Source organism: Pleurodeles waltl, chromosome 6 (genome assembly GCF_031143425.1).
Source record: "Pleurodeles waltl isolate 20211129_DDA chromosome 6, aPleWal1.hap1.20221129, whole genome shotgun sequence".
NCBI classification, from domain to species: domain Eukaryota; kingdom Metazoa; phylum Chordata; class Amphibia; order Caudata; family Salamandridae; genus Pleurodeles; species Pleurodeles waltl.
The window spans coordinates 17,622,253-17,640,128 of NC_090445.1; the positions used below are offsets into that span (position 1 = coordinate 17,622,253).

Genomic DNA, 17,876 nt, shown 5'->3' on the forward strand with positions numbered 1-17,876 from the left:
TGCACGTAGGAGCGCACAGCTGCGCACACTGCCCGTGGTTGCTCGTAGGAGCGCACAGCTGCGCACACTGCTTGTGGTTGCACGTAGGAGCTCACAGCTGCGCACACTGCCCATGGTTGCTCGTAGGAGCGTACAGCTGTGCACACTGCCTGTGGTTGCACGTAGGAGCGCACACTCCCTGTGGTTGCACATAGATCTCACATCTGTGCACACTGCCCGTGGTTGCTCGTAGGAGCGCACAGCTGCGCACACTGCTTGTGGTTGCACGTAGGAGCTCACAGCTGCGCACACTGCCCATGGTTGCTCGTAGGAGCGTACAGCTGTGCACACTGCCTGTGGTTGCACGTAGGAGCGCACACTCCCTGTGGTTGCACATAGATCTCACATCTGTGCACACTGCCCGTGGTTCCAAGTAGGAGCTCACAGCTGCGCACATGGCCCGTGGTTTCACGTAGAGCTCACAGCTGTGCACACTGCCTGTGGTTGCACGTAGAGCTCACAGCTGCGCACACTGCCCATGGTTGCACGTAGGAGCGCACAGCTGCGCACACTGCCCATGGTTGCACGTAGGAGCGCACAGCTATGCACACTGCCTGTGGTTGCATGTAGGAGCGCACACTGCCCATGGTTGCTCGTAGGAGCGTACAGCTGTGCACACTGCCTGTGGTTGCACGTAGGAGCGCACACTCCCTGTGGTTGCACATAGATCTCACATCTGTGCACACTGCCCGTGGTTCCACGTAGGAGCTCACAGCCGCACACATGGCCCGTGGTTTCACGTAGAGCTCACAGTTGTGCACACTGCCTGTGGTTGCACGTAGGAGCACACAGCCGCGCACACTTCCTGTGGTTGCATCTAGGAGCGCACAGCTGTGCACATGGCCCGTGGTTGCACATGGGAGAGCACACTCCCTGTGGTTGCACATAGATCTCACATCTGTGCACACTGCCTGTGGTTGCACGTAGAGCTCACAGCTGTGCACACTGCCCAGGGGTGCACATAGGATCACACATCCTACCTGTGATTGCACGTAGGAGCTCACAGCTGCGCACATGGCCCGTGGTTGCACATAGCAGCACACAGCTGCGCACACTGCCTGTGGTTGCACGTAGGAGCGCACAGCTGTGCACACTGCCCGTGGTTGCACATGGGAACTCACAGCTGTGCACACTGCCTGTGGTTGCACATAGCAGCACACAGCCGCGCACACTCCCCAGAGTTGCACATAGGAGCGCACAGCCGCGCACACGGCCCATGGTTGCACATAGCAGCACACAGCTGCGCACACTGCCTGTGGTTGCACATAGCAGCACACAGCCGCGCACACTCCCCAGAGTTGCACATAGGAAATGGATATAAAGGAAGAAGGGAGGAAACATGAACAAGAAGAATTAATGCAGAAAGGAAGGGATGGACGGACAGAAAGATGGATGGATGGATGGACGGACGTACAGACAGATGGATAGATGGATGGGCAGATGGCTGGAAGGACGGGTGGGTGGGTGGATGGATGGATGGATGGATGGATTAAAGACATCGGTGAAGTCGCATCATGGAACAAAGCTAGTTCATGTGCCTAGGAGCCGCACTCCTAATAGTTTTTGGGCTCAGACACTGACCTAAGCCATCCAGGCTTGGGTGACAATGCGAGGATGACCATTTCTATTTGGATCTGCAAGATATCTGAAGCCCTGGAGTTAAAGTTCTAGTCTGAGGTGAAAACCAATGGCCTCACTGAAGTTTGGCAGCTTGGGTAGACCTTGTCCAGGCCCTGCTGCTTTTCTGCACTGCCCTGAACTTATCCCTGCCCATCCTTAAATAGACCTCTGGCACGAAGACACAGACCTTCACTAGGTGAACCTGCTTCTTGACCCACCACCCTACTCCCGAGAGCTTGGTATTTAAGGTTTCTACTAGCAGTATTAAAGGATTAATCCCAGCTGATTCGCTCTGCCCCTCTGTCTCTTCCCCCCACCCAGATAGGGTCGCAAATGGATAGTTCGATGGCATCTGTCGCTGTAGATACACATGGTATGCATGAGCTCGCCATCTGGTGTTGGGTCGGAGTGTTACAAGTTGTTTTTCTTCGAAGAAGTGTTTTCGAGTCACGGGACCGAGTGACTCCACCTTCTGTGCTCATTGCGCATGGGCGTCGACTCCATCTTCGATTGTTTTCTTTCCGCCATCGGGTTCGGACGTGTTCATGTCGCTCCGAGTTTCGGAACGGAAAGATAGCTGAAGACGGAAGATTTTCGACGGTATCGTTGCGATCCGGTTACAGATAGACACATACGACGACGCGTTGAACATCGAAGCGCTTCGGTGCCCTTCGGGGTAGATTTCGGCACCCCGTCGGGGCCTAGTCGGCCCGACCGCGTGGAGGACAACGCCGATGGATCGGACCCCGTTTCGATTCTGCCCCGAATGCCACAACAAATATCCTTATACGGACCTGCACTCGGTCTGTAATCTGTGCCTGTCACCCGAGCACAGTGAAGAATCCTGCGAGGCCTGTCGGGCGTTCCGGTCCCGAAAAACTCTGCGCGACCGTCGAGCGAGAAGACTGCAGATGGCGTCCACGCCAAAAGAGCGTCGACAGTTCGAGACAGAAGAAGAACAGGAGGAATCCTTTTCCATCCAGGATTCAGACTCCGACGAGCTACACTCTACAAGAACTGTGAGTAAGACGTCGAGATCAAACCCTAAAAAAGGAAAGAAGGCCCAGGGGACGCCACTGCCAACCGGCCATGGCTCCACCCAAATTCTCGGTGACCAACAATCGGCACCGAAAAAGGCCCATTCAGTGTCGAGATCGTCCGACTTCGGTCGAGACACCGGCACGCAGCCTCCTCGGGACCGAGAGAGTGCTAAACAGAAGCATCGACACCGAGAGTTCGGTGTCGACACCGATCGACGCCGAGACAGTGGCGCCGAAGACCATAGAGGCCAAGAATTTTCGGCACAGAAAAAGAGGAAGGTTACCTCGGAGCCGAAAAAACAATCGACAGGGCTTTCGGAGCCGAAAAAAGCGACATCAGACCCTGTTTCTGGCTCCTATACCGAAGAGCATTCTATGTCTTCTCAAATGAAGAAACATAGATTTGAACAAGAACTGCAATCCACTGACGTGGATCACACGCAAAAGCGTATCTTTATTCAGCAGGGGACTGGGAAGATCAGTACCCTTCCACCTGTCAAACGAAAGAGAACGCTTCAGTTTACTCCTCAGCAACAAACAACACAAAAGGTAACACCTCCTCCCTCGCCTCCACCTGTAACTCCGGCTTCGCCAACTTACACCCCGTCACATTCGCCAGCTCACACCGCCATGAGCCACGACGACCAAGATCAGGATGCGTGGGACTTGTACGACGCACCAGTGTCTGATAACAGCCCAGACACATACCCAACTAGGCCATCACCACCGGAAGACAGCACAGCCTACTCACAAGTGGTGGCTAGAGCAGCTCTATTCCATAATGTGGAACTACACTCGGAACAAGTAGAGGATGATTTTTTATTTAACACCCTCTCCTCAACCCACAGCTCCTACCAAAGCCTGCCGATGCTCCCAGGCATGCTACGCCATGCAAAGGACATTTTCAAGGAGCCAGTTAAAAGTAGGGCAGTGACGCCTAGGGTGGACAAAAAGTATAAGGCGCCTCCTACGGACCCTGTCTTCATCACCTCTCAGCTGCCACCAGACTCTGTGGTGGTAGGGGCTGCCAGAAAACGGGCAAACTCACACACTTCTGGGGATGCACCTCCCCCAGATAAAGAAAGTAGGAAGTTCGATGCAGCCGGGAAGAGGGTTGCTGTCCAAGCAGCAAACCAGTGGCGCATCGCAAATTCACAAGCGCTGCTAGCGCGATACGACAGAGCCCACTGGGATGAGATGCAGCATCTCATTGAACATCTCCCAAAAGATCTGCAAAAAAGAGCAAAACAGGTTGTTGAGGAGGGTCAAAACATTTCCAACAATCAAATACGCTCCTCCATGGATGCAGCAGACACGGCCGCAAGAACCATTAATACGTCGGTTACCATCCGTAGGCACGCATGGCTCAGAACGTCTGGATTCAAGCCAGAAATTCAGCAGGCAGTGCTTAACATGCCAGTAAACGAGAAACTTCTGTTCGGTCCGGAGGTCGACACAGCTATAGAAAAGCTCAAGAAGGACACTGACACTGCCAAGGCCATGGGCGCACTCTACTCCCCGCAGAGCAGAGGATCTTATAACACCTTCCGCAAAACACCTTTTAGAGGAGGGTTTCGGGGTCAGGCCACACAAGCTAGCACCTCACAGTCCGCACCGCCCACCTACCAGGGACAGTACAGAGGAGGTTTTCGGGGCCAGTATAGAGGGGGGCAATTTCCTAGGAATAGAGGAAGATTTCAAAGCCCCAAAACCACTACCAACAAGCAGTGACTCACACGTCACTCACCCCTCCCACACAACACCAGTGGGGGGGAGGATACATCAATATTACGAAGCATGGGACAAAATAACTACAGATACATGGGTCCTAGCAATTATCCAACATGGTTATTGCATAGAATTCATGCAATTCCCTCCAGACATACCACCAAAATCACAAAATTTATCAAAATACCATTCACAACTTCTAGAGATAGAAGTTCAAGCACTACTGCAAAAAAATGCAATAGAATTAGTACCAAGCACACAAATAAACACAGGAGTTTATTCACTGTACTTCTTGATACCAAAAAAGGACGAAACACTGAGACCAATTCTAGACCTCAGGGTAGTAAACACATTCATCAAATCAGACCACTTTCACATGGTCACACTACAAGAAGTGTTACCATTGCTCAGAAAACACGACTACATGACAACCCTAGACCTCAAGGACGCATATTTCCATATACCAATCCATCAATCACACAGGAAATATCTAAGGTTTGTATTCAAAGGAATACATTACCAATTCAAAGTATTGCCTTTTGGTTTAACAACCGCTCCAAGAGTATTCACAAAGTGCCTAGCAGTAGTCGCTGCACACATCAGAAGGCAGCAAATACATGTGTTCCCGTATCTAGACGACTGGCTAATCAAAACCAGTTCGCTCACACAATGCTCAAACCACACAAATCAAGTCATACAAACCCTCTACAATTTAGGGTTCACCGTCAACTTTGCAAAATCAAACATTCTGCCAAGCAAAGTACAGCAATATCTAGGAGCCATAATAGACACGACAAAAGGAGTAGCAACGCCAACTCCACAAAGGATCCACAATTTCAACAGGGTCATTCAACACATGTCTCCAAACCAAACAATACAAGCAAGAACAATACTACAGCTCCTAGGCATGATGTCCTCATGCATAGCCATTGTCCCAAACGCAAGACTGCACATGAGGCCCTTACAACAGTGCCTAGCCTCACAGTGGTCTCAAGCACAGGGTCACCTTCTAGATCTGGTGTTGCTAGACCGCCAAACTTACCTATCGCTTCTATGGTGGAACAGTATAAATTTAAACATAGGGCGGCCTTTCCAAGACCCAGTGCCACAGTACGTAATAACAACAGATGCTTCCATGACAGGGTGGGGAGCACATCTCAATCAACACAACATAAGAGGACAATGGAACATACATCAAACAAAACTGCATATAAATCATCTAGAATTATTAGCAGTTTTTCAAGCACTAAAAGCTTTCCAACCAATCATAACCCACAAATACATCCTTGTCAAAACAGACAACATGACAACGATGTATTATCTAAACAAACAAGGAGGAACACATTCAACGCAGTTAAGCTTGTTAGCTCAAAAAATATGGAAGTGGGCAATCCACCATCAAATTGGTCTAATAGCACAGTTTATTCCGGGGATCCAGAATCAGCTGGCAGACAATCTCTCTCGAGATCACCAGCAAGTCCACGAATGGGAAATCCACCCACAAATTCTGAACACCTACTTCACACTCTGGGGAACACCACAAATAGACTTATTTGCAACAAAAGAGAACGCAAAATGCCAAAACTTCGCGTCCAGATACCCACACAAGCAATCCCAAGGCAATGCCCTATGGATGAACTGGTCAGGAATATTTGCTTACGCTTTTCCTCCTCTCCCTCTCCTTCCTTACCTAGTAAACAAATTGAGTCAAAACAAACTCAAACTCATTTTAATAGCACCAACGTGGGCAAGACAACCCTGGTACACAACACTGCTAGATCTGTCTGTAGTACCACACATCAAACTGCCCAACAAACCAGATCTGTTAACGCAACACAACCAACAGATCAGACACCCGGACCCAGCATCGCTGAATCTAGCAATCTGGCTCCTGAAATCCTAGAATTCGGACACTTACAACTTAGCCAAGAGTGTATGGAAGTCATAAAGCAGGCCAGAAGGCCATCCACTAGACACTGCTACGCAAGTAAGTGGAAAAGATTTGTTTGTTACTGCCATCATAATCAGATACAACCACTAGAGGCAACTCCAAAACATATAGTAGATTACTTGCTCCATTTACAAAAAGCAAAGCTAGCCTTCTCTTCTATTAAAATACACCTTGCAGCAATATCTGCATACCTGCAAACTACATATTCAACTTCCTTGTATAGGATACCAGTTATCAAAGCATTCATAGAGAGCTTAAAAGAATTATACCACCAAGAACACCACCTGTTCCTTCATGGAACCTAAACGTGGTTCTAACAAGACTCATGGGCCCACCCTTCGAACCCATGCACTCTTGCGGAATACAATTCCTCACCTGGAAAGTTGCCTTTCTCATCGCCATTACATCTCTAAGAAGAGTAAGTGAAATTCAAGCGTTCACAACACAAGAGCCTTTTATACAAATACATAAAAATAAGGTCGTCCTACGACCTAATCCAAAATTTTTACCAAAAGTTATTTCTCCATTCCATCTAAATCAAACGGTAGAATTACCAGTATTCTTCCCACAGCCAGATTCTGTGGCTGAAAGAGCACTACATACATTAGATGTCAAAAGAGCATTAATGTACTACATTGACAGAACGAAGAACATCAGAAAAACTAAACAGCTATTTATTGCATTCCAAAAACCTCATGCAGGTAACCCAATATCAAAACAAGGTATAGCCAGATGGATAGTTAAATGCATCCAAATCTGCTACCTTAAAGCAAAAAGACAACTGCCCATTACTCCCAGGGCACATTCAACAAGGAAAAAAGGTGCTTCAATGGCCTTTTTAGGAAACATCCCAATGCAAGAAATATGTAAGGCAGCCACTTGGTCTACGCCTCACACATTCACCAAACACTACTGTATAGATGTGCTATCCGCACAACAAGCTACAGTAGGTCAAGCTGTATTAAGAACTCTATTTCAGACAACTTCTACTCCTACAGGCTAAACCACCGCTTATGGGGAACTAACTGCTTACTAGTCTATGCATACCATGTGTATCTACAGCGACAGATGCCATCGAACTGAAAATGTCACTTACCCAGTGTACATCTGTTCGTGGCATCAGTCGCTGAGATTCACATGGACCCACCCACCTCCCCGGAAGCCTGTAGCAGTTCAGAAGTTACCTTCAATTTTGTACATTTGTATATATATTACTTAATCCTTTAATAGGTACATACTTACATTTTTCATTGCGCGGGCACTATTACTATAGTACAACTCCTACCTCACCCTCTGCGGGGAAAACAATCGAAGATGGAGTCGACGCCCATGCGCAATGAGCACAGAAGGTGGAGTCACTCGGTCCCGTGACTCGAAAACACTTCTTCGAAGAAAAACAACTTGTAACACTCCGACCCAACACCAGATGGCGAGCTCATGCATACCATGTGAATCTCAGCGACTGATGCCACGAACAGATGTACACTGGGTAAGTGACATTTTCATTCTCAACTCCCCACCCTTCGTTCCTTTAACACTAGCTGCCAAATATGTGTTGAGGTCAGGACTGGACACTACCAACTGTTTAGGCAGAGCAGTCGGGACTAGCAGTGTCAAGGGCCACACCTGGATGAGACTCACAGGCTTCTTGGGTGATGTTCAGGCATAATTCATGCCTTTTGTTGGGTCTTGCCTGTTTGGTGAGAAGGCTGATTCTTCAATAGAGCGTACACAAACCACCGCCACCGATTGTGCATACAAGCAAGGCCCACCAACCAAAGAACAGGTTCCCAGTCCGATCACTGATCCAGAAGAGAATGTCCCATCCCAGTCCCCGCCCCTCCTGCAACAGTCTCCAAGCTGCTTTAGTTTGCACTTAGCAGCACACGACCACACTGTGGGTAGCAGAATCAGTCATTTCTCCACGGGTGGCAGCCCGTGCCGGCTATCTGGTGGCTCCTGCCTATAGTTCTGCAGTGTTGTTCCCTGCCATTCCTTTCCGACCTGCTGCACCTTCCACCGCATTAGAGCAGCTTTCAGAGGAGCACCTGTCCATCTTGCTGTAGGGAGTTCAGGATCTTTTGATGAAAAGAGCCGTTGAGAGAATCCCAGCTTTGGAAATTGGAACTGGATGTTAAGCCTGTTGTTTCTTAGTGCCGAAAGGATAGAGGTCTTCGTCCTATCTTGGACCTGACCTCTCAGTTTCTTCTTGCGGAAGGACAAATTCATGATGCTTATGCTGGCCCAGGTTCTCTACGCCCTCGATCCAGGACGCGGGGTGGTAGGGTTAGACCTGCAGGATGTCTTTATCCGTGTTCCTGTCCTCAGGACCACTGGTGCTACTTGCGGTTCTGGTTGAGCCACAAGCATTTTCAGCCTGCTATTCTCCCCTTCGGCCTCGCCAAGGCCCCTCAGGTGTTCCTGGAAGTGATGGTGGCGGTGCCTGTCCTGGGTACTTGTGAGGCTGCAATGTGGGCATCAGTGGACATGTTCACAAAACTCTGCCTTGCAGACAGGAAAGGCATTTTGGCTATTCGGTCCGCTAGTACTTTTTGGTCGGAGTCATTCCACATACCTATTAACGCTGGACGATGCTGCTTTGGTATCTATTCTAAAGTTGAGGAATTTGCAGTTCTAAGTATTCATCAGGAGAACGGGTCATTACCGTCAGTGCTGCTCTTTCTGGTGGATACTGTATCTAACCTCAGATTCCTCACCGCACTCCCACCTTCCCATTCCGTGGAATGGTGTCTTTCCATCTAAAGTTTCCAGATTAGAGGCCTGCACACTGGCACAGATGATTGGCTTGTGGGCTTATTGTCCGATGGCAAGGACAAGGTCAAGAAAGAAGCTGACATCTGCACGCTTAGCTGGTGCATATATGTAGCTCTAGCTGTCACTTCCGGAGTGGAACGTGGTTGATGCAGAGCCACAACACCAACTTCTGGCGTGCAGGGAGTAAGCTAAAAAATCTTCCTGATCCAATCTGGCACCTGACGATGCTCTAAAAGTGAGGAATCTGAGGTTAATTAAAGTATCCACCAGAACACGTGTTACAAAGGTGAGTAACTTTGTTTGGGATATGGTTTAAAGTAAGGGTGGTATTTTCTCTTCTGGCTGCTCTCAGCAGTGCTGTGAGGGCAGAGTAATGGCTGAAAGCATGCTGTACAAATCCCTATGACATAAAGAAAAGCAATGTTTTTGTATTTTAAGTGTCTTTTCTGTGATTCAGTGGTACAGATCAGTGTTGAAGTGTTGTAATGTGGTACCTGTGGTTAGTAAAGCATAGTTTGAGAATCCATGACTTCCCACAAATGCCATTTTCTGTAAAAGCCTGGGACACTCCAGTTTGGTTCTGGATTACTGTTAGACTCCAGGAGATGGCTGTCACTTGGGCACTCCTGGTGTGTTCCGTATCACCATGGAGGTGCCATTTATTCATGGGGTCTGACTCCTAATGGGTTCTAGATCAGCCATTCTCCAGGAGATGCCAGTCACCGGGGTACTCCTGGTAGGTTCTGGATCACTGTGAGCCACCAGGAGATGCCGGTCACTGTGGTACTGTGGGAGAGGGTGAAGGCGGGATCAGGACCACTGTTAAACACAGGCGATGCCAATGACGGGCACAGTTCTGGTGAGTTCAGCATTACTCTCCGCTCCCAGGAAATACCAGTCAGTCCTGGCCTGTGATTCTTGGAGGATTCTCGATGACTGCAGACCCAGGAGATTCTAGTCACTGGGGCACCTCTAGTAGACTCTGGTTGCCCTGCTGGTTGTACACTCAGCCTCGGAGTGTTCCTTGCAGATCCCAGCAGATGCCTGGCCCTAGCGCACTCCTGTTGGGTTCTAGTGGCACCTCCTGGTAGAGCCCAGAAGATCCTGGTCACTAGTGCACTCCTACTCGGTTGTAGAGACACTTACTAGCGGATCCCAGCAGATGCCTGTCGATGCGACACTCCTGGTGGGCTCCATCAGTTGCCACCATGATGGATTTTCTGATTTCTTTTGCTCCTGTCCCTGAAACTGTTCTATTCTTTCTTTTTCCCTTACAGCTGCGATTAACCTAGTGAAGTTGAAGCTGTTCCGCCATTACTACGTCATGGTGAGTTGTGTGGAACACACCACAGCTGGGAATAGAACTGCAGGCGAGGCCTGCAGCAAGGTGGCTGTAGATTAGAGCTACAGCTGTAAATAATGGTCACTCCCTCCATCCATGCAGGGCTGTAGGAAAGGCCTGTTCGGGGCTGTAGATGAGGGCTGGTATGAACTCTGTATGTATTGTATGCATCCTTCGGTGCCAGGAAGTTTGTTTATAGCGTGTGTGGTTTGCATGCTTTGCATACTGCTACCATCTGATGTTGGGTTCGGAAGCTTGCAAGTTGGTTTTCTTCTAAGAAGTCTTTAGAGTCGTGAAGTTTGGTGTGACGCCTTGTTACTTGGCAATGCGCATGGCTGTGAGCCGTTTATGTATCGCATGCATCATCTGAGAGTATAGAGCTACAAATTAAGGTGAATGCTGCTGATGTGTGGCCAATATAGGGCTATGGGTGCATTCTGATTTAGGGTGTGGCTCTTGGGCAGGGCTTTAGATGTATTTTCCTGTGTTCTAAGGGGCGGGGGTGGTCCAGTGTTGAGCTATAGATCAGTTCTTAAGTGTAAATCAGGCCTAGTGTATAGCTTTTGATCTGCCCTGCTGTGCGTTCCAGTTCAAGTGTAGGTCTCTATGTATCTTCTGGCCCCTCTAGCTATGTTGTACAGCTGTAGGTATGTCCCTGTATGCTGTCTAGCTGTGGTGTACAGCTGTAGGTATGTCCTCTGCTGTCTAGCTGTGGTGTACAGCTGTAGGTATGTCCGTCTATGCTGTCTAGCTGTGGTGTACAGCTGTAGGTATGTCCGTCTATGCTGTCTAGCTGTGGTGTACAGCTGTAGGTATGTCCGTCTATGCTGTCTAGCTGTGGTGTACAGCTGTAGGTATGTCCTGTGCTGTCTAGCTGTGGTGTACAGCTGTAGGTATGTCCGTCTATGCTGTCTAGCTGTGGTGTACAGCTGTAGGTATGTCCGTCTATGCTGTCTAGCTGTGGTGTACAGCAGTAGGTATGTACGTCTATGCTGTCTAGCTATGGTGTACAGCTGTAGGTATGTCCTGTGCTGTCTAGCTATGGTGTACACCTGTAGGTATGTCCGTCTATGCTGTCTAGCTGTGGTGTACAGCTATAGGTATGTCCTCTGCTGTCTAGCTATGGTGTTCAGCTGTAGGTATGTCCTCTGCTGTCTAGCTGTGGTGTACAGCTGTAGGTATGTCCTTTGCTGTCTAGCTATGGTGTACAGCTGTAGGTATGTCCTCTGCTGTCTAGCTATGGTGTACAGCTGTAGGTATGTCCTATGCTGTCTAGCTATGGTGTTCAGCTGTAGGTATGTCCTCTGCTGCCTAGCTATGGTGTACACCTGTAGGTATGTCCGTCTATGCTGTCTAGCTGTGGTGTACAGCTGTAGGTATGTCCGTCTATGCTGTCTAGCTGTGGTGTACAGCTGTAGGTATGTCCTCTGCTGTCTAGCTATGGTGTACAGCTGTAGGTATGTCCTGTGCTGTCTAGCTATGGTGTACACCTGTAGGTATGTCCGTCTATGCTGTCTAGCTGTGGTGTACAGCTATAGGTATGTCCTCTGCTGTCTAGCTATGGTGTTCAGCTGTAGGTATGTCCTCTGCTGTCTCGCTGTGGTGTACAGCTGTAGGTATGTCCTCTGCTGTCTAGCTATGGTGTACAGCTGTAGGTATGTCCTCTGCTGTCTAGCTATGGTGTACAGCTGTAGGTATGTCCTATGCTGTCTAGCTATGGTGTTCAGCTGTAGGTATGTCCTCTGCTGCCTAGCTATGGTGTACACCTGTAGGTATGTCCGTCTATGCTGTCAAGCTGTGGTGTACAGCTGTAGGTATGTCCGTCTATGCTGTCAAGCTGTGGTGTACAGCTGTAGGTATGTCCTGTGCTGTCTAGCTATGGTGTACAGCTGTAGGTATGTCCTGTGCTGTCTTGCTATGGTGTACACCTGTAGGTATGTCCGTCTATGCTGTCTAGCTATGGTGTACAGCTGTAGGTATGTCTGTCTATGCTGTCTAGCTATGGTGTACAGCTGTAGGTATGACCGTCTATGCTGCCTAGCTGCTGTGTACAGCTGTAGGTATGTCCTCTGCTGCCTAGCTATGGTGTACAGCTGTAGGTATGTCCTCTGCTGTCTAGCTATGCTGTACAGCTGTAGGTATGTCCGTCTATGCTGTACAGCTGTAGGTATGTCCTCTGCAGTCTAGCTATGGTGTACAGCTGTAGGTATGTCCATCTATGCTGTCTAGCTGCGGTGTACAGCTGTAGGTACGTCCTCTGCTGTCTAGCGATGGTGTACAGCTGTAGGTATGTCCTGTGCTGTCTAGCTGTGGTGTACAGCTGTACGTATGTCCTGTAGGTATGTCCTCTGCTGTCTAGCTATGTTGTACACCTGTAGGTATGTCCGTCTATGCTGTCAAGCTGTGGTGTACAGCTGTAGGTATGTCCTCTGCTGTCTAGCTATGGTGTACAGCTGTAGGTATGTCCTCTGCTGTCTAGCTATGGTGTACAGCTGTAGGTATGGTGTACAGCTGTAGGTATGTCCTCTGCTGTCTAGCTATGGTGTACAGCTGTAGGTATGTCCTCTGCTGTCTAGCTATGGTGTACAGCTGTAGGTATGTCCATCTATGCTGTCTAGCTATGGTGTACAGCTGTAGGTATGTCCGTCTATGCTGTCTAGCTATGGTGTACAGCTGTAGGTATGACCGTCTATGCTGTCTAGCTGTGGTGTACAGCTGTAGGTATGTCCTCTGCTGTCTAGCTATGGTGTACAGCTGTAGGTATGTCCTCTGCTGTCTAGCGATGGTGTACAGCTGTAGGTATGTCCTGTGCTGTCTAGCTATGGTGTACACCTGTAGGTATGTCTCTCTATCTGTGGTGTACAGCTGTACGTATGTCCTGTAGGTATGTCCTCTGCTGTCTAGCTATGGTGTACAGCTGTAGGTATGTCCGTCTATGCTGTACAGCTGTAGGTATGTCCTCTGCAGTCTAGCTATGGTGTACAGCTGTAGGTATGTCCGTCTATGCTGTCTAGCTGCGGTGTACAGCTGTAGGTATGTCCTCTGCTGTCTAGCGATGGTGTACAGCTGTAGGTATGTCCTGTGCTGTCTAGCTATGGTGTACACCTGTAGGTATGTCTCTCTATCTGTGGTGTACAGCTGTACGTATGTCCTGTAGGTATGTCCTCTGCTGTCTAGCTATGGTGTACAGCTGTAGGTATGTCCGTCTATGCTGTACAGCTGTAGGTATGTCCTCTGCAGTCTAGCTATGGTGTACAGCTGTAGGTATGTCCGTCTATGCTGTCTAGCTGTGGTGTACAGCTGTAGGTATGTCCTATGCTGTCTAGCTATGGTGTACAGCTGTAGGTATGTCCTATGCTGTCTAGCTGTGGTGTACAGCTGTAGGTATGTCCTCTGCTGTCTAGCTATGGTGTACAGCTGTAGGTATGTCCGTCTATGCTGTCTAGCTATGGTGTACAGCTGTAGGTATGTCCGTCTATGCTGTCTAGCTGTGGTGTACAGCTGTAGGTATGTCTGTCTAGCTGTGGTGTACAGCTGTAGGTATGTCTGTCTATGCTGTCTAGCTGTGGTGTACAGCTGTAGGTATGTCCTATGTTGTCTAGCTGTGGTGTACACCTGTAGGTATGTCCTCTGCTGTCTAGCTATGGTGTACACCTGTAGGTATGTCCTCTGCTGTCTAGCTGTGGTGTACAGCTGTAGGTATGTCTGTCTATGCTTTCTAGCTATGGTGTACAGCTGTAGGTATGTCCTCTGCTGTCTAGCTGTGGTGTACAGCTGTAGGTATGTCCTCTGCTGTCTAGCTATGGTGTACAGCTGTAGGTATGTCCTGTGCTGTCTGGCTGTGATGTGTTGCTGTAGGTATGTCCTCTGCTGTCTAGCTGTGGTGTACAGCTGTAGGTATGTCCTGTGCTGTCTAGCTATGGTGTACAGCTGTAGGTATGTCCGTCTATGCTGTCTAGCTGTGGTGTACAGCTATAGGTATGTCCTCTGCTGTCTAGCTATGGTGTTCAGCTGTAGGTATGTCCTCTGCTGTCTCGCTATGGTGTACAGCTGTAGGTATGTCCTCTGCTGTCTAGCTATGGTGTACAGCTGTAGGTATGTCCTATGCTGTCTAGCTATGGTGTTCAGCTGTAGGTATGTCCTCTGCTGCCTAGCTATGGTGTACACCTGTAGGTATGTCCGTCTATGCTGTCAAGCTGTGGTGTACAGCTGTAGGTATGTCCGTCTATGCTGTCAAGCTGTGGTGTACAGCTGTAGGTATGTCCTGTGCTGTCTAGCTATGGTGTACAGCTGTAGGTATGTCCTGTGCTGTCTAGCTATGGTGTACACCTGTAGGTATGTCCGTCTATGCTGTCTAGCTATGGTGTACAGCTGTAGGTATGTCTGTCTATGCTGTCTAGCTATGGTGTACAGCTGTAGGTATGACCGTCTATGCTGCCTAGCTGTGGTGTACAGCTGTAGATATGTCCTCTGCTGCCTAGCTATGGTGTACAGCTGTAGGTATGTCCTCTGCTGTCTAGCTATGCTGTACAGCTGTAGGTATGTCCGTCTATGCTGTACAGCTGTAGGTATGTCCTCTGCAGTCTAGCTATGGTGTACAGCTGTAGGTATGTCCGTCTATGCTGTCTAGCTGCGGTGTACAGCTGTAGGTATGTCCTCTGCTGTCTAGCGATGGTGTACAGCTGTAGGTATGTCCTGTGCTGTCTAGCTGTGGTGTACAGCTGTACGTATGTCCTGTAGGTATCTCCTCTGCTGTCTAGCTATGTTGTACACCTGTAGGTATGTCCGTCTATGCTGTCAAGCTGTGGTGTACAGCTGTAGGTATGTCCTCTGCTGTCTAGCTATGGTGTACAGCTGTAGGTATGTCCTCTGCTGTCTAGCTATGGTGTACAGCTGTAGGTATGTCCTCTGCTGTCTAGCTATGGTGTACAGCTGTAGGTATGTCCATCTATGCTGTCTAGCTATGGTGTACAGCTGTAGGTATGTCCGTCTATGCTGTCTAGCTATGGTGTACACCTGTAGGTATGACCGTCTATGCTGTCTAGCTGTGGTGTACAGCTGTAGGTATGTCCTCTGCTGTCTAGCTATGGTGTACAGCTGTAGGTATGTCCTCTGCTGTCTAGCGATGGTGTACAGCTGTAGGTATGTCCTGTGCTGTCTAGCTATGGTGTACACCTGTAGGTATGTCTCTCTATCTGTGGTGTACAGCTGTACGTATGTCCTGTAGGTATGTCCTCTGCTGTCTAGCTATGGTGTACAGCTGTAGGTATGTCCGTCTATGCTGTACAGCTGTAGGTATGTCCTCTGCAGTCTAGCTATGGTGTACAGCTGTAGGTATGTCCGTCTATGCTGTCTAGCTGCGGTGTACAGCTGTAGGTATGTCCTCTGCTGTCTAGCGATGGTGTACAGCTGTAGGTATGTCCTGTTCTGTCTAGCTATGGTGTACACCTGTAGGTATGTCTCTCTATCTGTGGTGTACAGCTGTACGTATGTCCTGTAGGTATGTCCTCTGCTGTCTAGCTATGGTGTACAGCTGTAGGTATGTCCGTCTATGCTGTACAGCTGTAGGTATGTCCTCTGCAGTCTAGCTATGGTGTACAGCTGTAGGTATGTCCGTCTATGCTGTCTAGCTGTGGTGTACAGCTGTAGGTATGTCCTATGCTGTCTAGCTATGGTGTACAGCTGTAGGTATGTCCTATGCTGTCTAGCTGTGGTGTACAGCTGTAGGTATGTCCTCTGCTGTCTAGCTATGGTGTACAGCTGTAGGTATGTCCATCTATGCTGTCTAGCTATGGTGTACAGCTGTAGGTATGTCCGTCTATGCTGTCTAGCTGTGGTGTACAGCTGTAGGTATGTCTGTCTAGCTGTGGTGTACAGCTGTAGGTATGTCTGTCTATGCTGTCTAACTGTGGTGTACAGCTGTAGGTATGTCTGTCTATGCTGTCTAGCTGTGGTGTACAGCTGTAGGTATGTCCTATGTTGTCTAGCTGTGGTGTACACCTGTAGGTATGTCCTCTGCTGTCTAGCTATGGTGTACACCTGTAGGTATGTCCTCTGCTGTCTAGCTGTGGTGTACAGCTGTAGGTATGTCTGTCTATGCTTTCTAGCTATGGTGTACAGCTGTAGGTATGTCCTCTGCTGTCTAGCTGTGGTGTACAGCTGTAGGTATGTCCTCTGCTGTCTAGCTATGGTGTACAGCTGTAGGTATGTCCTGTGCTGTCTGGCTGTGATGTGTTGCTGTAGGTATGTCCTCTGCTGTCTAGCTATGGTGTACAGCTGTAGGTATGTCCTCTGCTGTCTAGCTATGGTGTACAGCTGTAGGTATGTCCTATGCTGTCTAGCTATGGTGTTCAGCTGTAGGTATGTCCTCTGCTGCCTAGCTATGGTGTACACCTGTAGGTATGTCCGTCTATGCTGTCAAGCTGTGGTGTACAGCTGTAGGTATGTCCGTCTATGCTGTCAAGCTGTGGTGTACAGCTATAGGTATGTCCTCTGCTGTCTAGCTATGGTGTTCAGCTGTAGGTATGTCCTCTGCTGTCTCGCTGTGGTGTACAGCTGTAGGTATGTCCTCTGCTGTCTAGCTATGGTGTACAGCTGTAGGTATGTCCTCTGCTGTCTAGCTATGGTGTACAGCTGTAGGTATGTCCTATGCTGTCTAGCTATGGTGTTCAGCTGTAGGTATGTCCTCTGCTGCCTAGCTATGGTGTACACCTGTAGGTATGTCCGTCTATGCTGTCAAGCTGTGGTGTACAGCTGTAGGTATGTCCGTCTATGCTGTCAAGCTGTGGTGCACAGCTGTAGGTATGTCCTGTGCTGTCTAGCTATGGTGTACAGCTGTAGGTATGTCCTGTGCTGTCTAGCTATGGTGTACACCTGTAGGTATGTCCGTCTATGCTGTCTAGCTATGGTGTACAGCTGTAGGTATGTCCGTCTATGCTGTCTAGCTATGGTGTACAGCTGTAGGTATGACCGTCTATGCTGCCTAGCTGTGGTGTACAGCTGTAGGTATGTCCTCTGCTGCCTAGCTATGGTGTACAGCTGTAGGTATGTCCTCTGCTGCCTAGCTATGGTGTACAGCTGTAGGTATGTCCTCTGCTGTCTAGCTATGCTGTACAGCTGTAGGTATGTCCGTCTATGCTGTACAGCTGTAGGTATGTCCTCTGCAGTCTAGCTATGGTGTACAGCTGTAGGTATGTACGTCTATGCTGTCTAGCTGCGGTGTACAGCTGTAGGTATGTCCTCTGCTGTCTAGCGATGGTGTACAGCTGTAGGTATGTCCTGTGCTGTCTAGCTGTGGTGTACAGCTGTACGTATGTCCTGTAGGTATCTCCTCTGCTGTCTAGCTATGTTGTACACCTGTAGGTATGTCCGTCTATGCTGT

General features: G+C 49.0%; 1 protein-coding gene across 1 annotated transcript in view; it reads left to right on the forward strand.

The window, feature by feature from the left end:
- GPR107 (G protein-coupled receptor 107) overlaps positions 1-17,876 on the forward strand; it is a 202,503-nt gene that overhangs the window by 148,439 nt on the left and 36,188 nt on the right. The window contains exon 15 of the mRNA XM_069237052.1: positions 10,431-10,480. Coding sequence (XP_069093153.1) covers positions 10,431-10,480 — 50 coding nt within the window. The remainder of the gene's footprint in view (positions 1-10,430; positions 10,481-17,876) is intronic.